At 45.5% G+C, this 18592-nt stretch overlaps 1 protein-coding gene across 50 annotated transcripts in view; it reads left to right on the top strand.

The window, feature by feature from the left end:
* Nucleotides 1–18592, top strand: part of LOC141171932 (uncharacterized) — a 152485-nt gene that overhangs the window by 9239 nt on the left and 124654 nt on the right. For all 50 annotated transcript variants that reach the window (XM_073655635.1, XM_073655633.1, XM_073655632.1 and 47 more), the window contains exons 4-5: nt 13545–13595; nt 14173–14229. In XM_073655635.1, coding sequence (XP_073511736.1) covers nt 13545–13595; nt 14173–14229 — 108 coding nt within the window. The remainder of the gene's footprint in view (nt 1–13544; nt 13596–14172; nt 14230–18592) is intronic.

Genomic DNA, 18592 nt, shown 5'->3' on the forward strand with positions numbered 1-18592 from the left:
CCTGGTTGTCCAGCAATTTTTAGCCCACTATCCCAGACTAGATGGCCTTCTGCAGAGGGCACGGTCGCTGTGTGCTCACTTCCGCCGTTCGCATCCCGCAGCTCAGCGACTTACATCTCTACAGAAGTCGTTGGGCCTGCCACTTCACCGGCTAAAATGCGATGTGCCTACCCGGTGGAATTCAACTCTGCACATGTTGCAGCGACTGTGGCAGCACCGACAAGCCCTGGTGCAATACGTTCTGACGTATAGCCTGGGCCAACGAGATTCAGAGGTGGGGCAAATCACGCTGGAGGAGTGGTCTCAGATCAGGGACCTATGCACCCTTCTGCACAGTTTTGAAATGGCGACGAAGATGTTTAGTGCTGACGATGCCATTATCAGCATGACTATTCCGGTTATTTACATGCTGGAGCACATGTTAAACAGAATTCGGTGTCAGGTGGTGGCACAAGAGGAGGTGGAGGAAGTAGAGGAGGAGGAGTTGTATGCGGAAGGGCTAACATCTGCAAGGTCCAGACGGTCGGCAGCACCAAGGCGGCAGGCATGTGAGGGTGGGGGAGATGGTTTTACCAGGGCACATGGTAGCAGCCAAACTAGTGAGGAAGGTGCAGGAGCCCAGGAAGAAGTGGAGGACGAACTGATGGAAGACTCATCAGATGAGGGAGACCTTGATCACATTTCTGTTGTGCGAGGTTGGGGGGAGAGGACAGAGGAAGGAAGCATGATTGTTACCTCGCCACCAACACAACAGGGACTTGGTGCTCCTGGATGCGCAACACACATGAGTGCCTTCTTGCTGCACTACCTGCAACATGACCCTCGAATTGTGAGAATTAGAAATAATCCTGACTACTAGGTTGCCACACTGTTAGATCCCCGGTACAAAAGTAAATTTGCAGAAATTATTCCTGCCATAGAAAGGGATGCACGCATGCAGGAGTATCAGCAGAGACTGTTGCAGAATCTTACATGTGCTTTTCCACAAAATACCAGTGGTGCACGTAGTGAATCTCACAGTTCCAACTTGCCAACCGTGGGACCGTCAAGTGTTCAGCACTCAAACCGTAACAGAACCACAGTATCTGCTGGTAACATCAATTTTGCGGAATCATTTCACCACTTTTTTAGCCCATCCTTTGCAAGGCCACAGGAGACAAGAAGTCTGACACAGAGTCAACGCCTAGAGACGATGGTACAGGAGTATCTCCAAGTAAACATTGAAGCCACGACTGTGTCACTGGACCCTTGCTCTTTTTGGGCTTCCAATCTGGATAAATGGCCGGAGCTAGCCACTTACGCCTGGGAGATCTTGTCATGCCCCGCAGCCAGCGTTCTGTCTGAACGTGTGTTCAGCGCTGCTGGTGGTGTGCTGACAGATAAGCGCACGCGGCTCTCCACTGATAATGTAGACAGACTCACGTTCATAAAGATGAACAAATCATGGATCCGAAATGACTTTTCTACCCCTGTGTCATCCTGGGGAGAGTAAAAGCTTGATGATTGGTTAAAATCACCCTACCAACCGTTTTAAGCTTTCAAATTACTAATCATGTTTATCTGTATCTTGGCTGGAAAATAATTTGGGCTTTGTAGCAGTGTGCAGCACTGATTCTATTAGGCCATCTATAATAAGCTCCACCAGATTTAAAATTACTAATCATGTTTATCTGTATCTTGACTGGAAAATAATTTGGGCTTTGTAGCAGTGTGCAGCACTGATCCTATTAGGCCATCTATACTAAAGCTTCACCAGATTTAAAATTAATAATAATTTTTAGCTGCATCTAGCCCGGAAAATAATTTTGGGGCTCCGAGATGCGCAAGACACATAAGTGCCTTCTTGCTGCACTACCTGCAGCATGACCCTCATATTGTCAGAATTCGAAGTAATCATGACTACTGGGTTGCCACACTCTTAGATCCCCCAAACTTTTCAATCAACCTTTTCATTTTAATAAAAACCAAAAAAATGGTCATTTTTGAAATTATAAGCATTAGCAGGTTGTTAGAAACTGAAATCAAACAGTTTTCAACTCAAAACTTTATTCTAGGTGATGTTACATTTTCACATAGGACCCCTTGTTCGAAAGGAGCTTCTGAACTCTCTCGTCCATTGAATTTGTCAGGTTTTGGATGGTTTCTGCTTCAATTGTTTTGCATGAGGACAGAATACCCTCCCAGAGCTGTTGCTTAGATGTGAACTGCCTCCCGCCATCATAGACACTCCTTTTAATGATGCTCCAAAGGTTCTGAATGGGGTACAGGTCAGGGGAGCATGGGGGTCACACCATAGGTTTGTCCCCTTTTATGCCCATATCAGCCAGAGATGCAGATGTTTTATGTGCAGCATGAGATGGTGCATTATCATGCAGAAAAATGATCTTGCTGTGAAATACACGGTTCTTCTTCTTGAACCATGGCAGGAAGTGCTGTTTGAGAAAATCCACATACATTATGGAGTTCATCTTTAGCGCCTTCAGGGATCCTAAAGGGGCCGACAATCTCTCTCCCCATGATTCCAGCCCAAAACGTTACTCCACCTCCTCCTTGTTGGCGCTGTAGCCGTGTTTGCGTGGGGTGTCCATCAACCAGCCATCCTCCACTCCATCCATCTGGACCATCGAGCGCTGCACGGCACTCATCCGTGAACAAAACAGTTTTGAAATCAGTCTTCATGTAATGTTTGGCCCACTGGAGCCGTTTCTGCTTGTGTGAAGTGGATAGAGGAGGTCGACAGGATGGCGTATGCACAGCTGCAAACCTCTGAAGGACCCTGCATCTTGTTGTTCGGGGGACGTTGGAGGCACAAGCAGCTTCAAAAACTTGTCTGCTGCTATGACAAGGCTTTTTTGCCGCTGCTCTTTCAACCTGACGTAATTGCCTGTAGGAAAGAGTCCTCAATTTGCCCTTATCAGCACGCACACGTGTGTACTGTGAATCAGCTACATACTTCTTGATTGCCAAGACACTTCATCCTGATCATCGCACAATGTTGATTGTAGTCATGCCTTGACCTAAACACTCCACAATTTGTTGCTTCTCAGCAGCCGACACATCCTTTTTCTTTCCCATTTTGACAGAAAATGTAGGCTGCTTAATAATGTGAGACAGCTTTCTTAAGTAGTCTTGCCTTTCATTGGACACACCTGCCAAACTAATTAGCACAGGTGTCTGCAATTGCTTACAGTGATATAAAGAGCCCTGACACACATCACCATCAATGAGTTTAACTGACAAACAAACAAATTCTTCCCTTATCACTCCTAAAGACTTTTTGCATAATAATTTGGAACGCAGTGTACATGTGCTTTTCCACAAAACACCAGTGGTTCACGTAGTGAATCTTACAGTTCTAACTTGCCAACCGTGGTCTGTATGGAGTTGTTCAATAAAGGGCCCAAAATTAAGATAACATAGATGGGAGAGGTCTCTATGAATAGGAATTCCTAAGTATTTGATACCCTGTGAGGGCCAGGCAAAGGGAAAGTTGGACTGGATGGAATCCTATATGGATTTGGGGAGGGAGACATCGAGGGCCTCAGACTTCGCTGCATTGATTTTAAAATTTGACCATGTAACAAAGTGATCTATTTCAGCCATAACAGCAGGGATGGATATATGTGATTGAGTGATATATACTAGGACATGATCAGCAAATAGAGAGCACTTGTACTCGGTGCCTCCCACCTCAATCCACCTAATATTGGGGTTATGGCGAATTGATGAGAGCAGGTGCTCCGTCACTAGGATGTATAAGAGAGGGGACAGAGGACATCCCTGCCTTGTCCCATTGGTGATTGTGAAAGGTGATGAAAATGTTCTGATGCACCCCCTGGGCCTTGGGACACCCGGAGCCGGACCCTTTTTGGTGGATGCTGGTGGTTGTAGTCTTCGTGGCGGCGACCCGGTTCCGTGGCTCAGGGTGGTCAAACCAGTGGCGGAACTATTTATGTGGTTTTGATGTTTAAATGTCCGACTACGCCACCCGTGGATTGCGGTCAGAGTGAACCGCCGCTGCAGGGCAGACCGCTGAGGCTGGTGTTGTGGGTGCAGCAGAGCGTAGCATAACTCCCCACGGGAGGAGTATAGCCTCAGGGCAGTGTATGTGGAGGATGGGGGTGATGGTGCAGGGCAGCAGCAGTAACGACACGGAGTCAGTGATGCAGTCCAGGGCCTTTACTCACAGTTCTTATCATCCCGACCACGTCTGCAGGTAACGGCTGCCCACGTGGTACTGTGCTCACCAGGTGAGGGGCTCAGACAACTCCCAGATAACTTTGGAGCCCTTCACAGGACCCCCTTTGTGTGTCCTTTGTCTGGCCTTTCTTACCAACCCTTCTGTCCGGCTGCCTCGGGCCTCCTCTTGGTAAACTTGGCGCCAGTTTCCCTGACCCTATGTGGTGCCTTCCTAGCGGGTGTAGCGAGGGGCTGCGCCACATAAAATGTCACAGCCTCCGGTTTCTAGCTGAAGGTCGTTTCCTGCCTCCACTAGTTTCGGGGACCGGTCTCCCCCTTTGGCCTGACCCCTCCACGCAGGTGGATTCGGGCGTGCGGTGGCGACTCGCCCGTCCGCACCCCTGGGATCCCTTCATTCCTCGTTCCTGGAGCCTTCTCCGCTCCTCTTCCTTCCTTCTCCCTCTTCCAGGCCTGGGCCTCTGTTACTAGGCCCCCCTCCGGAGCAGAGCTCATGCAGAGCCCCTGCTCCCTGCCACTTCTGCTCAGACTTCTCTGCACTGAACTAAGATGGTGCCCACCTTTTATACTCCCTTCTCAATGCACCCAGGAACTGCTTCCTCCCTGCTCCTGCACTACAGGGTTCCCCTTCCTCAGTGTTCCCTCCCCCCACTCCAGCCAGGGACAGGGACTGTCGTGCCCATCTCAGAGGCATATTGGTCGCCCTGCCCCACGGCAATGTGGTGTAATGCATGCAGGTGTCGGGTCCTGATCCACACTCCATCCTTACCTGAGAGTGAGATATCACACCTCTGAGTGAGGTGCAATACCTCTGTAGCAACCGAGCCCTCAGGGTGCTTCAGTTCCATTTATCTTCAGCCTAGGTGACGTATTGTGATACAGGGCCGTGATTTTGGCTATAAAAGGGTCCCCTAGACCCCTACCCCAAGCTTTTTAAGAGAATCATATATGGCGTGCCAGGAGACTCTATGGAATGCTTTTTCAGCATCCAACGAGAATATCTAATTACAAATTTTTAACTGCATCTAGCCCAGGAAATACTTTGTGCCTAGTAGCAGTGTCTGCTAGTCAGCGGATTATCCCGGCTGTTAAGCAAGCTACACCACCTGTAGTTTAGACACTTAATTTTTTCAAAGGAAATGCTTCGGGACCATGGGATACTCAGTGAAGAGCATCAGGAGGCACCCCAAGGCATAGGGGCTGGGACTGGCAGTAGGATGCCTTGCGGTGGACAGCTGAGCTCGATCCTTATAAAAGCTTTTTAACTGCAGCAGCTTTAGTGGACGCTACTGGAGCTGGAATTACGCGGCTGCTGGCATGAGACTTGCCCTCCAATAGATCCTTGTAAATGGATTTAAAGTGTATTCATTCAAATTAGAGAGACAATTTAAATTAAAAAGCTTAGAGCTGCCTCCACCACAGGGGGGCTCGCTCGACCCACCAGCGGACAGGCACCAGTATTGGGAGAGGGGGGCTGGCCGTCAGGGTTCACCGCGGCTCTGGCACAAACCCGGCAACACGGAGGTGGCACGGGCAGGAGCGGACTGGCCGTCTCGGCTTCTCACTTTTTGGATTTTAGAAGGGCATGACATGCCTATATCTGTGTCTCCCCCTCCTTTTACTCCTCCACCTCTTTTCTTTTCGCATGACTATATGTACTTGTCACTTTTCCATGTGTTAGTTGTGTCTTCTGAGCAGTTTGTCAGCTTTTGGACACCTTTGAAGGTGTTTTCTATGTGTTTCTATGTGTTTTTGTTTGCCTGCCATTGGTTTTAACGGTGTTCGAAGGTGTTCGACGAACCGAACCGAACTCGAACACTACGGGGTTGGCTCAACACTAATCCTGAGTTACATCCTGTATTATACTCCAGAGCTGCTCTCACTATTCTGCTTGTGCAGTCACTGTGTACATACATTACATTACTGATCCTGAGGTACCTCCTGTATTATACTCCAGAGCTGCACTCACTATTCTGCTGGTGCAGTCACTGTGTACATACATTACATTACTGATCCTGAGTTACATCCTGTATTATACTCCAGAGCTGCACTCACTATTCTGCTGGTGCAGTCACTGTGTACATATATTACAATACTGATCCTGTACTGATCCTGAGTTACCTCCTGTATTATACTCCAGAGCTGCACTCACTATTCTGCTGGTGCAGTCACTGTGCTCATACATTACAATACTGATCCTGAGTTCACGGGCGTACATAGAAATCATGGGGCCCCATAGCAGAAGCTCTAATTGGGCCCCCCCCCAAATAAATAAATAAATATTTGTCTTTGTCACAGAAGAGCAGATCTCACAACTTTCCAGCCTTTACATAGTAATTGCTGCTGAAGTCCTCGATTCCTCTTTCATTTCCCCATAAAGTGTGATGCCAACAAAAGTGCCCCTCAAACACAGTATGATACCCCCCTGGTGCATTCCTTCACATTAGTCTGCACATGCACAGTATAATGACCCTACAGTACCCCACTTCAACTCCCAAGGCAAAGTATGGTGACACCAACACAGTATGATCCCCCAACAGTGACCCCCACAGAGCCCTCCATACACTATAATGGGCTTACATACAGTATAATGGCCTTCACTAGCCCTCCAAACAGTATAATGGCCCCCCACATAGCCCTCAAAATATTATAATGGCCCCACATAGCCTTCCATATAGTATAATACGCCACTGATAATCCTCCATATAGTATAATACGCCACTGATAATCCTCCATATAGTATAATGCGCCCCCCATAATCCTCCATATAGTATAATGAACTTCCCATGGTTCTCCATAGAATATAATTCACTCCCCACAGTCCTCCATACAGTATATTACACACCCCATAGGGTAAAATGCAGCCCCCATATAGTATAATGCACCCCACAGTCCGGCAGTATTATGGGCACCACGTACTCGCTGATTTTTAAAATACCATATATTTTAAATAAGCCGACCCGATTATAAGCCGAGACCCCTAATTTTACTACAAAAAAACTGGAAAAAAGTATTCACTCGAGTGTAAGCCTAGGGTGGGAAATGCAGCAGCTAATAGTAAATTTCCCAATCCTGGAATGTATGGCACCCCTCATCCCCCAATCCTGGTATGTATGGCACCCCTCATCCCCCAATCCTGGTATGTGTGGCCTCCTCAATCCCCCAATCCTGGTATGTGTGGCCTCTTCAATCCCTTAATCCTGGTATGTGTGGCCTCCTCAATCCCCCTCCTGGTATGTGTGGCCTCCTCAATCCCCCAATCCTGGTATGTGTGGCCTCCTCAATCCCCCAATCCTGGTATGTGTGGCCTCCTCAATCCCCCAATCCTGGTATGCATGGCCCCCTCAATTCCCCAATCACTGCACACACAAAAAAAATAAACACTAATACTCACCTTCCTTCCTCACCTCTGCTCCAGCGCTGCGTCCTGTCTGCTGCAGCTCAAGCCGGCATCTGAGCAACGTGCATTCTCAGATCCCGAGGTGAGCTGCTGCTGCCGGCATATTCACTCCTCTCCACACCAGGACTATGGGCGTGGAGATGCGTGAATATTCATTCTCTTTAGTAGCAGGCACAGTCAGCAGGAGCCGCCACTCAGTGCTCCTCCGTGCCTGGCCCACTACTAAAGAGAATGAATATTCCCTCTTCTCCACATCCATGGGATTGGAGAAGAGGGAATATTCATGTCCCTTTAGCAGCGGACACACGTGATGTGCTCCGCTCCGCTGCAACCTCCCTCCCCCCCACCACTGTCCACCAATACTCACCTATACAACTCGTCCCCACGCTGCTTGGGTCCCCCCGCTGCTTGGGGCCACTTGGCTCATGGGCCCCCCGCGGTCACGGGCTCCATAGCAGTGGCGTGGTCTGCCGCCATTGGCGATACGCCACTGCCTGAGTTAGATCCTCTATCGTCCTCCAAAGCTGCACTCACTATTCTGCTGGTGAAGTCACTGTGTACATACATTACATTACTGATCCTGAGTTACATCCTGTATTATACTCCAGAGCTGCACTCACTATTCTGCTGGTGCAGTCACTGTGTACATACATTACATTACTGATCCTGAGTTACATCTTTTATTATACTCCAGAGCTGCACTCACTATTCTGCTGGTGTAGTCACTGTGTACATACATTACATTACTGATCCTGAGTTACATCCTGTATTATCCTCCGGAGCTGCACTCACTATTCTGCTGGTGCAGTCACTGTGTACATACATTACATTACTGATCCTGAGTTACATCCTGTATTATACCCCAGAGCTGCACTCACTATTCTGCTGGTGCAGTCACTGTGTACATACATTACATTACTGATCCTGAGTTACATCCTGTATTATACTCCAGAGCTGCACTCACTATTCTGCTGGTGCAGTCACTGTGTACATACATTACATTACTGATCCTGATTTACACCCTGTATTATACTCCAGAGCTGCACTCACTATTCTGCTGGCGCAGTCACTGTGTACATACATTACATTACTGATCCTGAGTTACATCCTGTATTATACTCCAGAGCTGCACTCACTGTTCAGCTGGTGCAGTCATTGTGTACATACATTACATTACTGATCCTGAATTACATCCTGTATTATACTCCAGAGCTGCACTCACTATTCTGCTGGTGCAGTCACTGTGTACATATATTACATTAATGATCCTGTACTGATCCTGAGTTACATCCTGTATTATACTCCAGAGCTGCACTCACTATTCTGCTGGTGCAGTCACTGTGTACATACATTACATTACTGATCCTGCGTTACCTCCTGTATTATACTCCAGAGCTGCACTCACTTTACTGCTGGTGCAGTCACTGTGTACATACATTACATTACTGATCCTGAGTTACATCCTGTATTATACTCCAGAGCTGCACTCACTATTCTGCTGGTGCAGTCACTGTGTACATACATTACATTACAGATCCTGAGTTACATCCTGTATTATACTCCAGAGCTGCACTCACTATTCTGCTGGTGCAATCACTGTGTACATACATTACATTACTGATCCTGAGTTACATCCTGTATTATACTCCAGAGCTGCACTCACTATTCTGCTGGTGCAGTTACTGTGTACATACATTACATTACTGATCCTGAGTTACATCCTGTATTATGCTCCAGAGCTGCACTCACTATTCTGCTGGTGCAGTCACTGTATACATACATTACTGATCCTGAGTTACATCCATCATTATACTCCAGAGCTGCACTCACTATTCTGCTGGTGCAGTCACTGTGTACATACATTACTGATCCTGAGTTACATCCATCATTATACTCCAGAGCTGCACTCACTGTTCTGCTGGTGCAGTCACTGTGTACATACATTACATTACTGATCCTGAGTTACATCCTGTATTATACTCCAGAGCTGCACTCACTATTCTGCTGGTGCAGTCACTGTGTACATACATTACATTACTGATCCTGCGTTACCTCCTGTATTATGCTCCAGGGCTGCGCTCACTATTCTGCTGGTGCAGTCACTGTGTACATACATTACATTACTGATCCTGCGTTACCTCCTGTATTATGCTCCAGGGCTGCACTCACTATTCTGCTGGTGCAGTCACTGTGTACATACATTACATTACTGATCCTGAGTTACATCCTGTATTATACTCCAGAGCTGCACTCACTATTCTGCTGGTGCAGTCACTGAGTACATACATTACATTACTGATCCTGAGTTACATCCTGTATTATACTCCAGAGCTGCACTCACTATTCTGCTGGTGCAGTCACTGTGTACATACATTACTGATCCTGAGTTACATCCATCATTATACTCCAGAGCTGCACTCACTATTCTGCTGGTGCAGTCACTGTGTACATACATTACATTACTGATCCTGAGTTACATCCTGCATTATACTCCAGAGCTGCACTCACTATTCGGCTGGTGCAGTCACGGTGTACATACATTACATTACTGATCCTGTACTGATCCTGAGTTACATCCTGCATTATACTCCAGAGCTGCACTCACTATTCTGCTGGTGCAGTCACTGTGTACATACATTACGTTACTGATCCTGAGTTACATCCTGTATTATACTCCAGAGCTGCACTCACTATTCTGCTTGTGGAGTCACTGTGTACATACATTACATTACTGATCCTGAGTTACATCCTGTATTATACTCCAGAGCTGCACTCACTATTCTGCTGGTGCAGTCACTGTGTACATACATTACATTACTGATCCTGAGTTACATCCTGCATTATACTCCAGAGCTGCACTCACTATTCGGCTGGTGCAGTCACGGTGTACATACATTACATTACTGATCCTGTACTGATCCTGAGTTACATCCTGCATTATACTCCAGAGCTGCACTCACTATTCTGCTGGTGCAGTCACTGTGTACATTCATTACATTACTGATCCTGAGTTACATCCTGTATTATACTCCAGAGCTGCACTCACTATTCTGCTGGTGGAGTCACTGTGTATATACATTACATTACTGATCCTGAGTTACATCCTGTATTATACTCCAGAGCTGCACTCACTATTCTGCTGGTGCAGTCACTGTGTACATACATTACATTACTGATCCTGAGTTACATCCTGCATTATACTCCAGAGCTGCACTCACTATTCGGCTGGTGCAGTCACGGTGTACATACATTACATTACTGATCCTGTACTGATCCTGAGTTACATCCTGCATTATACCCCAGAGCTGCACTCACTATTCTGCTGGTGCAGTCACTGTGTACATACATTACATTACTGATCCTGAGTTACATCCTGTATTATACTCCAGAGCTGCACTCACTATTCTGCTGGTGCAGTCACTGTGTACATACATTACATTACTGATCCTGATTTACACCCTGTATTATACTCCAGAGCTGCACTCACTATTCTGCTGGCGCAGTCACTGTGTACATACATTACATTACTGATCCTGAGTTACATCCTGTATTATACTCCAGAGCTGCACTCACTGTTCTGCTGGTGCAGTCATTGTGTACATACATTACATTACTGATCCTGAATTACATCCTGTATTATACTTCAGAGCTGCACTCACTATTCTGCTGGTGCAGTCACTGTGTACATATATGACATTACTGATCCTGTACTGATCCTGAGTTACATCCTGTATTATACTCCAGAGCTGTACTCACTATTCTGCTGGTGCAGTCACTGTGTACATACATTACATTACTGATCCTGCGTTACCTCCTGTATTATACTCCAGAGCTGCACTCACTATACTGCTGGTGCAGTCACTGTGTACATATATTACATTACTGATCCTGAGTTACATCCTGTATTATACTCCAGAGCTGCACTCACTATTCTGCTGGTGCAGTCACTGTGTACATACATTACATTACAGATCCTGAGTTACATCCTGTATTATACTCCAGAGCTGCACTCACTATTCTGCTGGTGCAATCACTGTGTACATACATTACATTACTGATCCTGAGTTACATCCTGTATTATACTCCAGAGCTGCACTCACTATTCTGCTGGTGCAGTTACTGTGTACATACATTACATTACTGATCCTGAGTTACATCCCGTATTATGCTCCAGAGCTGCACTCACTATTCTGCTGGTGCAGTCACTGTATACATACATTACTGATCCTGAGTTACATCCATCATTATACTCCAGAGCTGCACTCACTATTCCGCTGGTGCAGTCACTGTGTACATACATTACTGATCCTGAGTTACATCCATCATTATACTCCAGAGCTGCACTCACTGTTCTGCTGGTGCAGTCACTGTGTACATACATTACATTACTGATCCTGAGTTACATCCTGTATTATACTCCAGAGCTGCACTCACTATTCTGCTGGTGCAGTCACTGTGTACATACATTACATTACTGATCCTGCGTTACCTCCTGTATTATGCTCCAGGGCTGCACTCACTATTCTGCTGGTGCAGTCACTGTGTACATACATTACATTACTGATCCTGCGTTACCTCCTGTATTATGCTCCAGGGCTGCACTCACTATTCTGCTGGTGCAGTCACTGTGTACATACATTACATTACTGATCCTGAGTTACATCCTGTATTATACTCCAGAGCTGCACTCACTATTCTGCTGGTGCAGTCACTGAGTACATACATTACATTACTGATCCTGAGTTACATCCTGTATTATACTCCAGAGCTGCACTCAGTATTCTGCTGGTGCAGTCACTGTGTACATACATTACTGATCTTGAGTTACATCCATCATTATACTCCAGAGCTGCACTCACTATTCTGCTGGTGCAGTCACTGTGTACATACATTACATTACTGATCCTGAGTTACATCCTGTATTATACTCCAGAGCTGCACTCACTATTCTGCTTGTGGAGTCACTGTGTACATACATTACATTACTGATCCTGAGTTACATCCTGTATTATACTCCAGAGCTGCACTCACTATTCTGCTGGTGCAGTCACTGTGTACATACATTACATTACTGATCCTGAGTTACATCATGCATTATACTCCAGAGCTGCACTCACTATTCGGCTGGTGCAGTCACTGTGTACATACATTACATTACTGATCCTGAGTTACATCATGCATTATACTCCAGAGCTGCACTCACTATTCGGCTGGTGCAGTCACGGTGTACATACATTACATTACTGATCCTGTACTGATCCTGAGTTACATCCTGCATTATACTCCAGAGCTGCACTCACTATTCTGCTGGTGCAGTCACTGTGTACATTCATTACATTACTGATCCTGAGTTACATCCTGTATTATACTCCAGAGCTGCACTCACTATTCTGCTGGTGGAGTCACTGTGTATATACATTACATTACTGATCCTGAGTTACATCCTGTATTATACTCCAGAGCTGCACTCACTATTCTGCTGGTGCAGTCACTGTGTACATACATTACATTACTGATCCTGAGTTACATCCTGCATTATACTCCAGAGCTGCACTCACTATTCGGCTGGTGCAGTCACGGTGTACATACATTACATTACTGATCCTGTACTGATCCTGAGTTACATCCTGCATTATACTCCAGAGCTGCACTCACTATTCTGCTGGTGCAGTCACTGTGTACATTCATTACATTACTGATCCTGAGTTACATCCTGTATTATACTCCAGAGCTGCACTCACTATTCTGCTGGTGGAGTCACTGTGTATATACATTACATTACTGATCCTGAGTTACATCCTGTATTATACTCCAGAGCTGCACTCACTATTCTGCTGGTGTAGTCACTGTGTACATACTGTACATTGCATTACTGATCCTGACTAACTTATATCAGTTATATACAAATTTCAGGATTTTTGACATTATTTTATTTGAATTCTTTTAGGTAAATGTGTAACATATCTAGGATATGATATAAACTTTAATGAAATAAAGGGTGAGTAACTTTTAAATGTGTTTTATTTGTATCACAATAGAAGTAAAGATAAGAAACTTTGAAATATTTGTTTCTAGAGAAAATGCCTGTTCCTCCACCTCATCTCTTGTTGATGTGATCATTCTCTCTGAAACGTTGCTCAAATCTGTCTACAGTTCTGTCTTCACTGAGGAATAAAAGTTCAAGTCATAATTAAAACACATGACTATAGCAGTCTATAGAAAGTGGGTCTGAAAGGAGAAAAGGAGAGACTGTGCAAAGAAACATTAGTAGGGACTTATTACTGCCCCATAGAGCTTGAATATTGCGGAAACATGCTAGTATGGAGAATGCTTAAAATTTGGTACGTACTAATGGTTAGTATGAATGCTAAGACTTAGGGTGCATTTACTTTCTCACATGGGTCACTTGGATATTAGAAAACTTTGGCATAGACATGGTGTTTAATTCACAATTTTCATATCTTCAGAACATAAAAAGTTTACTTTTTAGTTTTTTTTTTTAATTATTGAGGTTTGTTATATATTTTGTTCTTACAAAATTATTATTTTTTTCTCTTAATTTTTGGTCAAAATAGGAGAATTTTATGGGCTTGGACATAAGAAGATACCGAACTGGATCCTGAGAGAATGGAGTAAGTTTATGTATATGAGACTTCTACATTAGCAACGATATGAGCTTAATACTAACGATCTGTGAAGGAATTCCTTCTAATGTCTATGTAAACGTATTATTACACTTGAAAGACAGAAGTCTGTGATGAAAGAAAAAAAATAAAATGAACAATGACTAAAAAAAAAAAGAAACAAAAAGAAAATCGATTGGAAAAGTTAACAAAGAGGAAAGCTTCACGATCATGTGCTCCGTTCATAGGTGAACTTCTGAGAAGAGTAAATCACTTGGGATTCTGTTGCAATAACAAAATTGATAACATTTGTATTTGCTATTATTTTTTGCAGGGGGTAGAATTTTGATTTGTAAGGTTCTATCTCTAGTGGTATAACTAGAATCCAATGGCCCACCATGCAAAATTTGGGCCTGGGTCCATCCCCCACCTTGCATGTGGGTCAGATGTATGGATACTTGTAACGTTTAAATCCTATAAGGATATACGTGTTGCCAGTGTCAGACTGAAGAACATTGGGCCCACCAGAGGATTTCTGAGGGCCCACCTTTCTCCCCCACTCAAGAGCTCCATAGCAGCTGCAAGGTTTTCACTATGAACTCACCTGAAGGAGAAGCCAGGGCCCACCAGAGGATTTGTTGCCCCCCCCCCTCCATTATATAGTAACAAGATGGTGGCCCGACTCTAACACATCTGGTATTCTAGAATATGTAGTTTATTCTGTAATCCTCATTGGCGTATTTTCGCTTACGACCCATTGGAAGACAGGAAGCGTAAATCGTGATAGCATACAGTAAAGAAGTATCAGTTCAGCGCGCTGTGACTGACAGAACGTGTCCAGTAAATGAGACTGAACTATGTGGCACTGTGACTGACAGAACGTGTTCAGTAAACGTGAGTGAACTACGTGGCACTGTGACTGACAGAACGTGTTCAGTAAACATGAACTACGTGGCACTGTGACTGACAGAACGTGTTCAGTAAACATGAGTGAACTTTGGGGCACTGTGACTGACAGAACGTGTTCAGTAAATATGAACTACGTGGCACTGTGACTGACAGAACGTGTTCAGTAAACATGAACTACGTGGCACTGTGACTGACAGAACGTGAGCAGTAAACATGAACTACGTGGCACTGTGACTGACAGAACGTGTTCAGTAAACATGAACTACGTGGCACTGTGACTGACAGAACGTGTCCAGTAAATGTGAGTGAACTACGTGGCACTGTGACTGACAGAACGTGTTCAGTAAACGTGAGTGAACTACGTGGCACTGTGACTGACAGAACGTGTTCAGTAAACATGAACTACGTGGCACTGTGACTGACAGAACATGTTCAGTAAACGTGAGTGAACTACGTGGCACTGTGACTGACAGAACGTGTTCAGTAAACGTGAGTGAACTGCGTGGCACTGTGACTGACAGAACGTGTTCAGTAAACATGAACTACGTGGCACTGTGACTGACAGAACGTGTTCAGTAAACGTGAGTCAACAACGGGGCACTGTGACTGACAGAACGTGTTCAGTAAACATGAACTACGTGGCACTGTGACTGACAGAACGTGTCCAGTAAATGTGAGTGAACTATGTGGCACTGTGACTGACAGAACGTGTCCAGTAAATGTGAGTGAACTATGTGGCACTGTGACTGACAGAACGTGTCCAGTAAATGTGAGTGAACTATGTGGCACTGTGACTGACAGAACGTGTCCAGTAAATGTGAGTGAACTATGTGGCACTGTGACTGACAGAACGTGTCCAGTAAATGAGACTGAACTATGTGGCACTGTGACTGACAGAACGTGTCCAGTAAATGTGAGTGAACTATGTGGCACTGTGACTGACAGAACTTGTCCAGTAAATGTGAGTGAACTATGAGGCACTGTGACTGACAGAACGTGTTCAGTAAACGTGAGTGAACTACGTGGCACTGTGACTGACAGAACGTGTTCAGTAAACATGAACTACGGGGCACTGTGACTGACAGAACGTGTTCAGTAAACGTGAGTTAACTATGTGGCACTGTGACTGACAGAACGTGTCCAGTAAATGTGAGTGAACTACGTGGCACTGTGACTGACAGAACGTGTCCAGTAAATGTGAGTGAACTATGTGGCACTGTGACTGACAGAACGTGTTCAGTAAACGTGAGTGAACTACGTGGCACTGTGACTGACAGAACGTGTTCAGTAAACATGAACTACGTGGCACTGTGACTGACAGAACATGTTCAGTAAACGTGAGTGAACTACGTGGCACTGTGACCGACAGAACGTGTTCAGTAAACATGAACTACGTGGCACTGTGACTGACAGAACACGTCCAGTAAATGTGAGTGAACTACGTGGCACTGTGACTGACAGAACGTGTCCAGTAAATGTGAGTGAACTATGTGGCACTGTGACTGACAGAACGTGTTCAGTAAACGTGAGTGAACTACGTGGCACTGTGACTGACAGAACGTGTTCAGTAAACATGAACTACGTGGCACTGTGACTGACAGAACATGTTCAGTAAACGTGAGTGAACTACGTGGCACTGTGACTGACAGAACGTGTTCAGTAAACATGAACTACGTGGCACTGTGACTGACAGAACATGTTCAGTAAACGTGAGAGAACTATGTTTCACTGTGACTGACAGAACACGTCCAGTAAACGTGAGTGAACTACGTGGCACTGTGACTGACAGAACGAGTCCAGTAAATGTGAGTGAACTACGTGGCACTGTGACTGACAGAACGTGTTCAGTAAACGTGAGTGAACTACGTGGCACTGAGACTGACAGAACGTGTTCAGTAAACATGAACTACATGGCACTGTGACTGACAGAACATGTTCAGTAAACGTGAGTGAACTACGTGGCACTGTGACTGACAGAACGTGTCCAGTAAACGTGAGTGAACTACGTGGCACTGTGACCGACAGAACGTGTTCAGTAAACATGAACTACGTGGCACTGTGACTGACAGAACATGTCCAGTAAACGTGAGTGAACTACGTGGCACTGTGACTGACAGAACACGTCCAGTAAACGTGAGTGAACTACGTGACACTGTGACTGACAGAACATGTTCAGTAAATGTGAGTGAACTACGTGGCACTGTGACTGACAGAACGTGTTCAGTAAACGTGAACTATGTGGCACTGTGGCTGACAGAACATGTCCAGTAAACGTGAGTGAACTACATGGCACTGTGACTGACAGAACGTGTCCAGTAAACGTGAGTGAACTACGTGGCACTGTGACTGACAGAACGTGTTCAGTAAACATGAACTACGTGGCACTATGACTGACAGAACATGTCCAGTAAACGGGAGTGAACTACGTGGCACTGTGACTGACAGAACACGTCCAGTAAACGTGAGTGAACTATGTGGCACTGTGACTGACAGAACATGTTCAGTAAATGTGAGTGAACTACGTGGCACTGTGACTGACAGAACGTGTTCAGTAAACATGAACTACGTGCCACTGTGACTGACAGAACGTGTTCAGCAAACATGAACTACGTGCCACTGTGACTGACAGAACATGTCCAGTAAACGTGAGTGAACTACGTGGCACTGTGACTGACAGAACACGTCCAGTAAACGTGAGTGAACTACGTGGCACTGTGACTGACAGAACACGTCCAGTAAACGTGAGTGAACTACGTGACACTGTGACTGACAGAACATGTTCAGTAAATGTGAGTGAACTACGTGGCACTGTGACTGACAGAACGTGTTAAGTAAACGTGAACTACGTGGCACTGTGGCTCACAGAACATGTCCAGTAAACGTGAGTGAACTACATGGCACTGTGACTGACAGAACGTGTCCAGTAAACGTGAGTGAACTACGTGGCACTGTGACTGACAGAACGTGTTCAGTAAACATGAACTACGTGGCACTATGACTGACAGAACATGTCCAGTAAACGTGAGTGAACTACGTGGCACTTTCACTGACAGAACACGTCCAGTAAACGTGAGTGAACTATGTGGCACTGTGACTGACAGAACATGTTCAGTAAATGTGAGTGAACTACGTGGCACTGTGACTGACAGAACGTGTTCAGTAAACATGAACTACGTGCCACTGTGACTGACAGAACGTGTTCAGCAAACATGAACTACGTGCCACTGTGACTGACAGAACATGTTCAGTAAACGTGAGTGAACTACGTGGCACTGTGACTGACAGAACGTGTCCAGTAAACATGAGTGGACTACGTGGCACTGTGACTGACAGAACGTGTTCAGTAAACATGAACTACGTGGCACTGTGACTGACAGAACATGTCCAGTAAACGTGAGTGAACTACGTGGCACTGTGACTGACAGAACACGTCCAGTAAACGTGAGTGAACTACGTGGCACTG

This window comes from Phyllobates terribilis, unplaced genomic scaffold (genome assembly GCF_046119375.1).
Source record: "Phyllobates terribilis strain yellow unplaced genomic scaffold, ASM4611937v1 Scaffold_12__6_contigs__length_324123572, whole genome shotgun sequence".
In the NCBI taxonomy this organism is placed as follows: Eukaryota; Metazoa; Chordata; class Amphibia; order Anura; family Dendrobatidae; genus Phyllobates; species Phyllobates terribilis.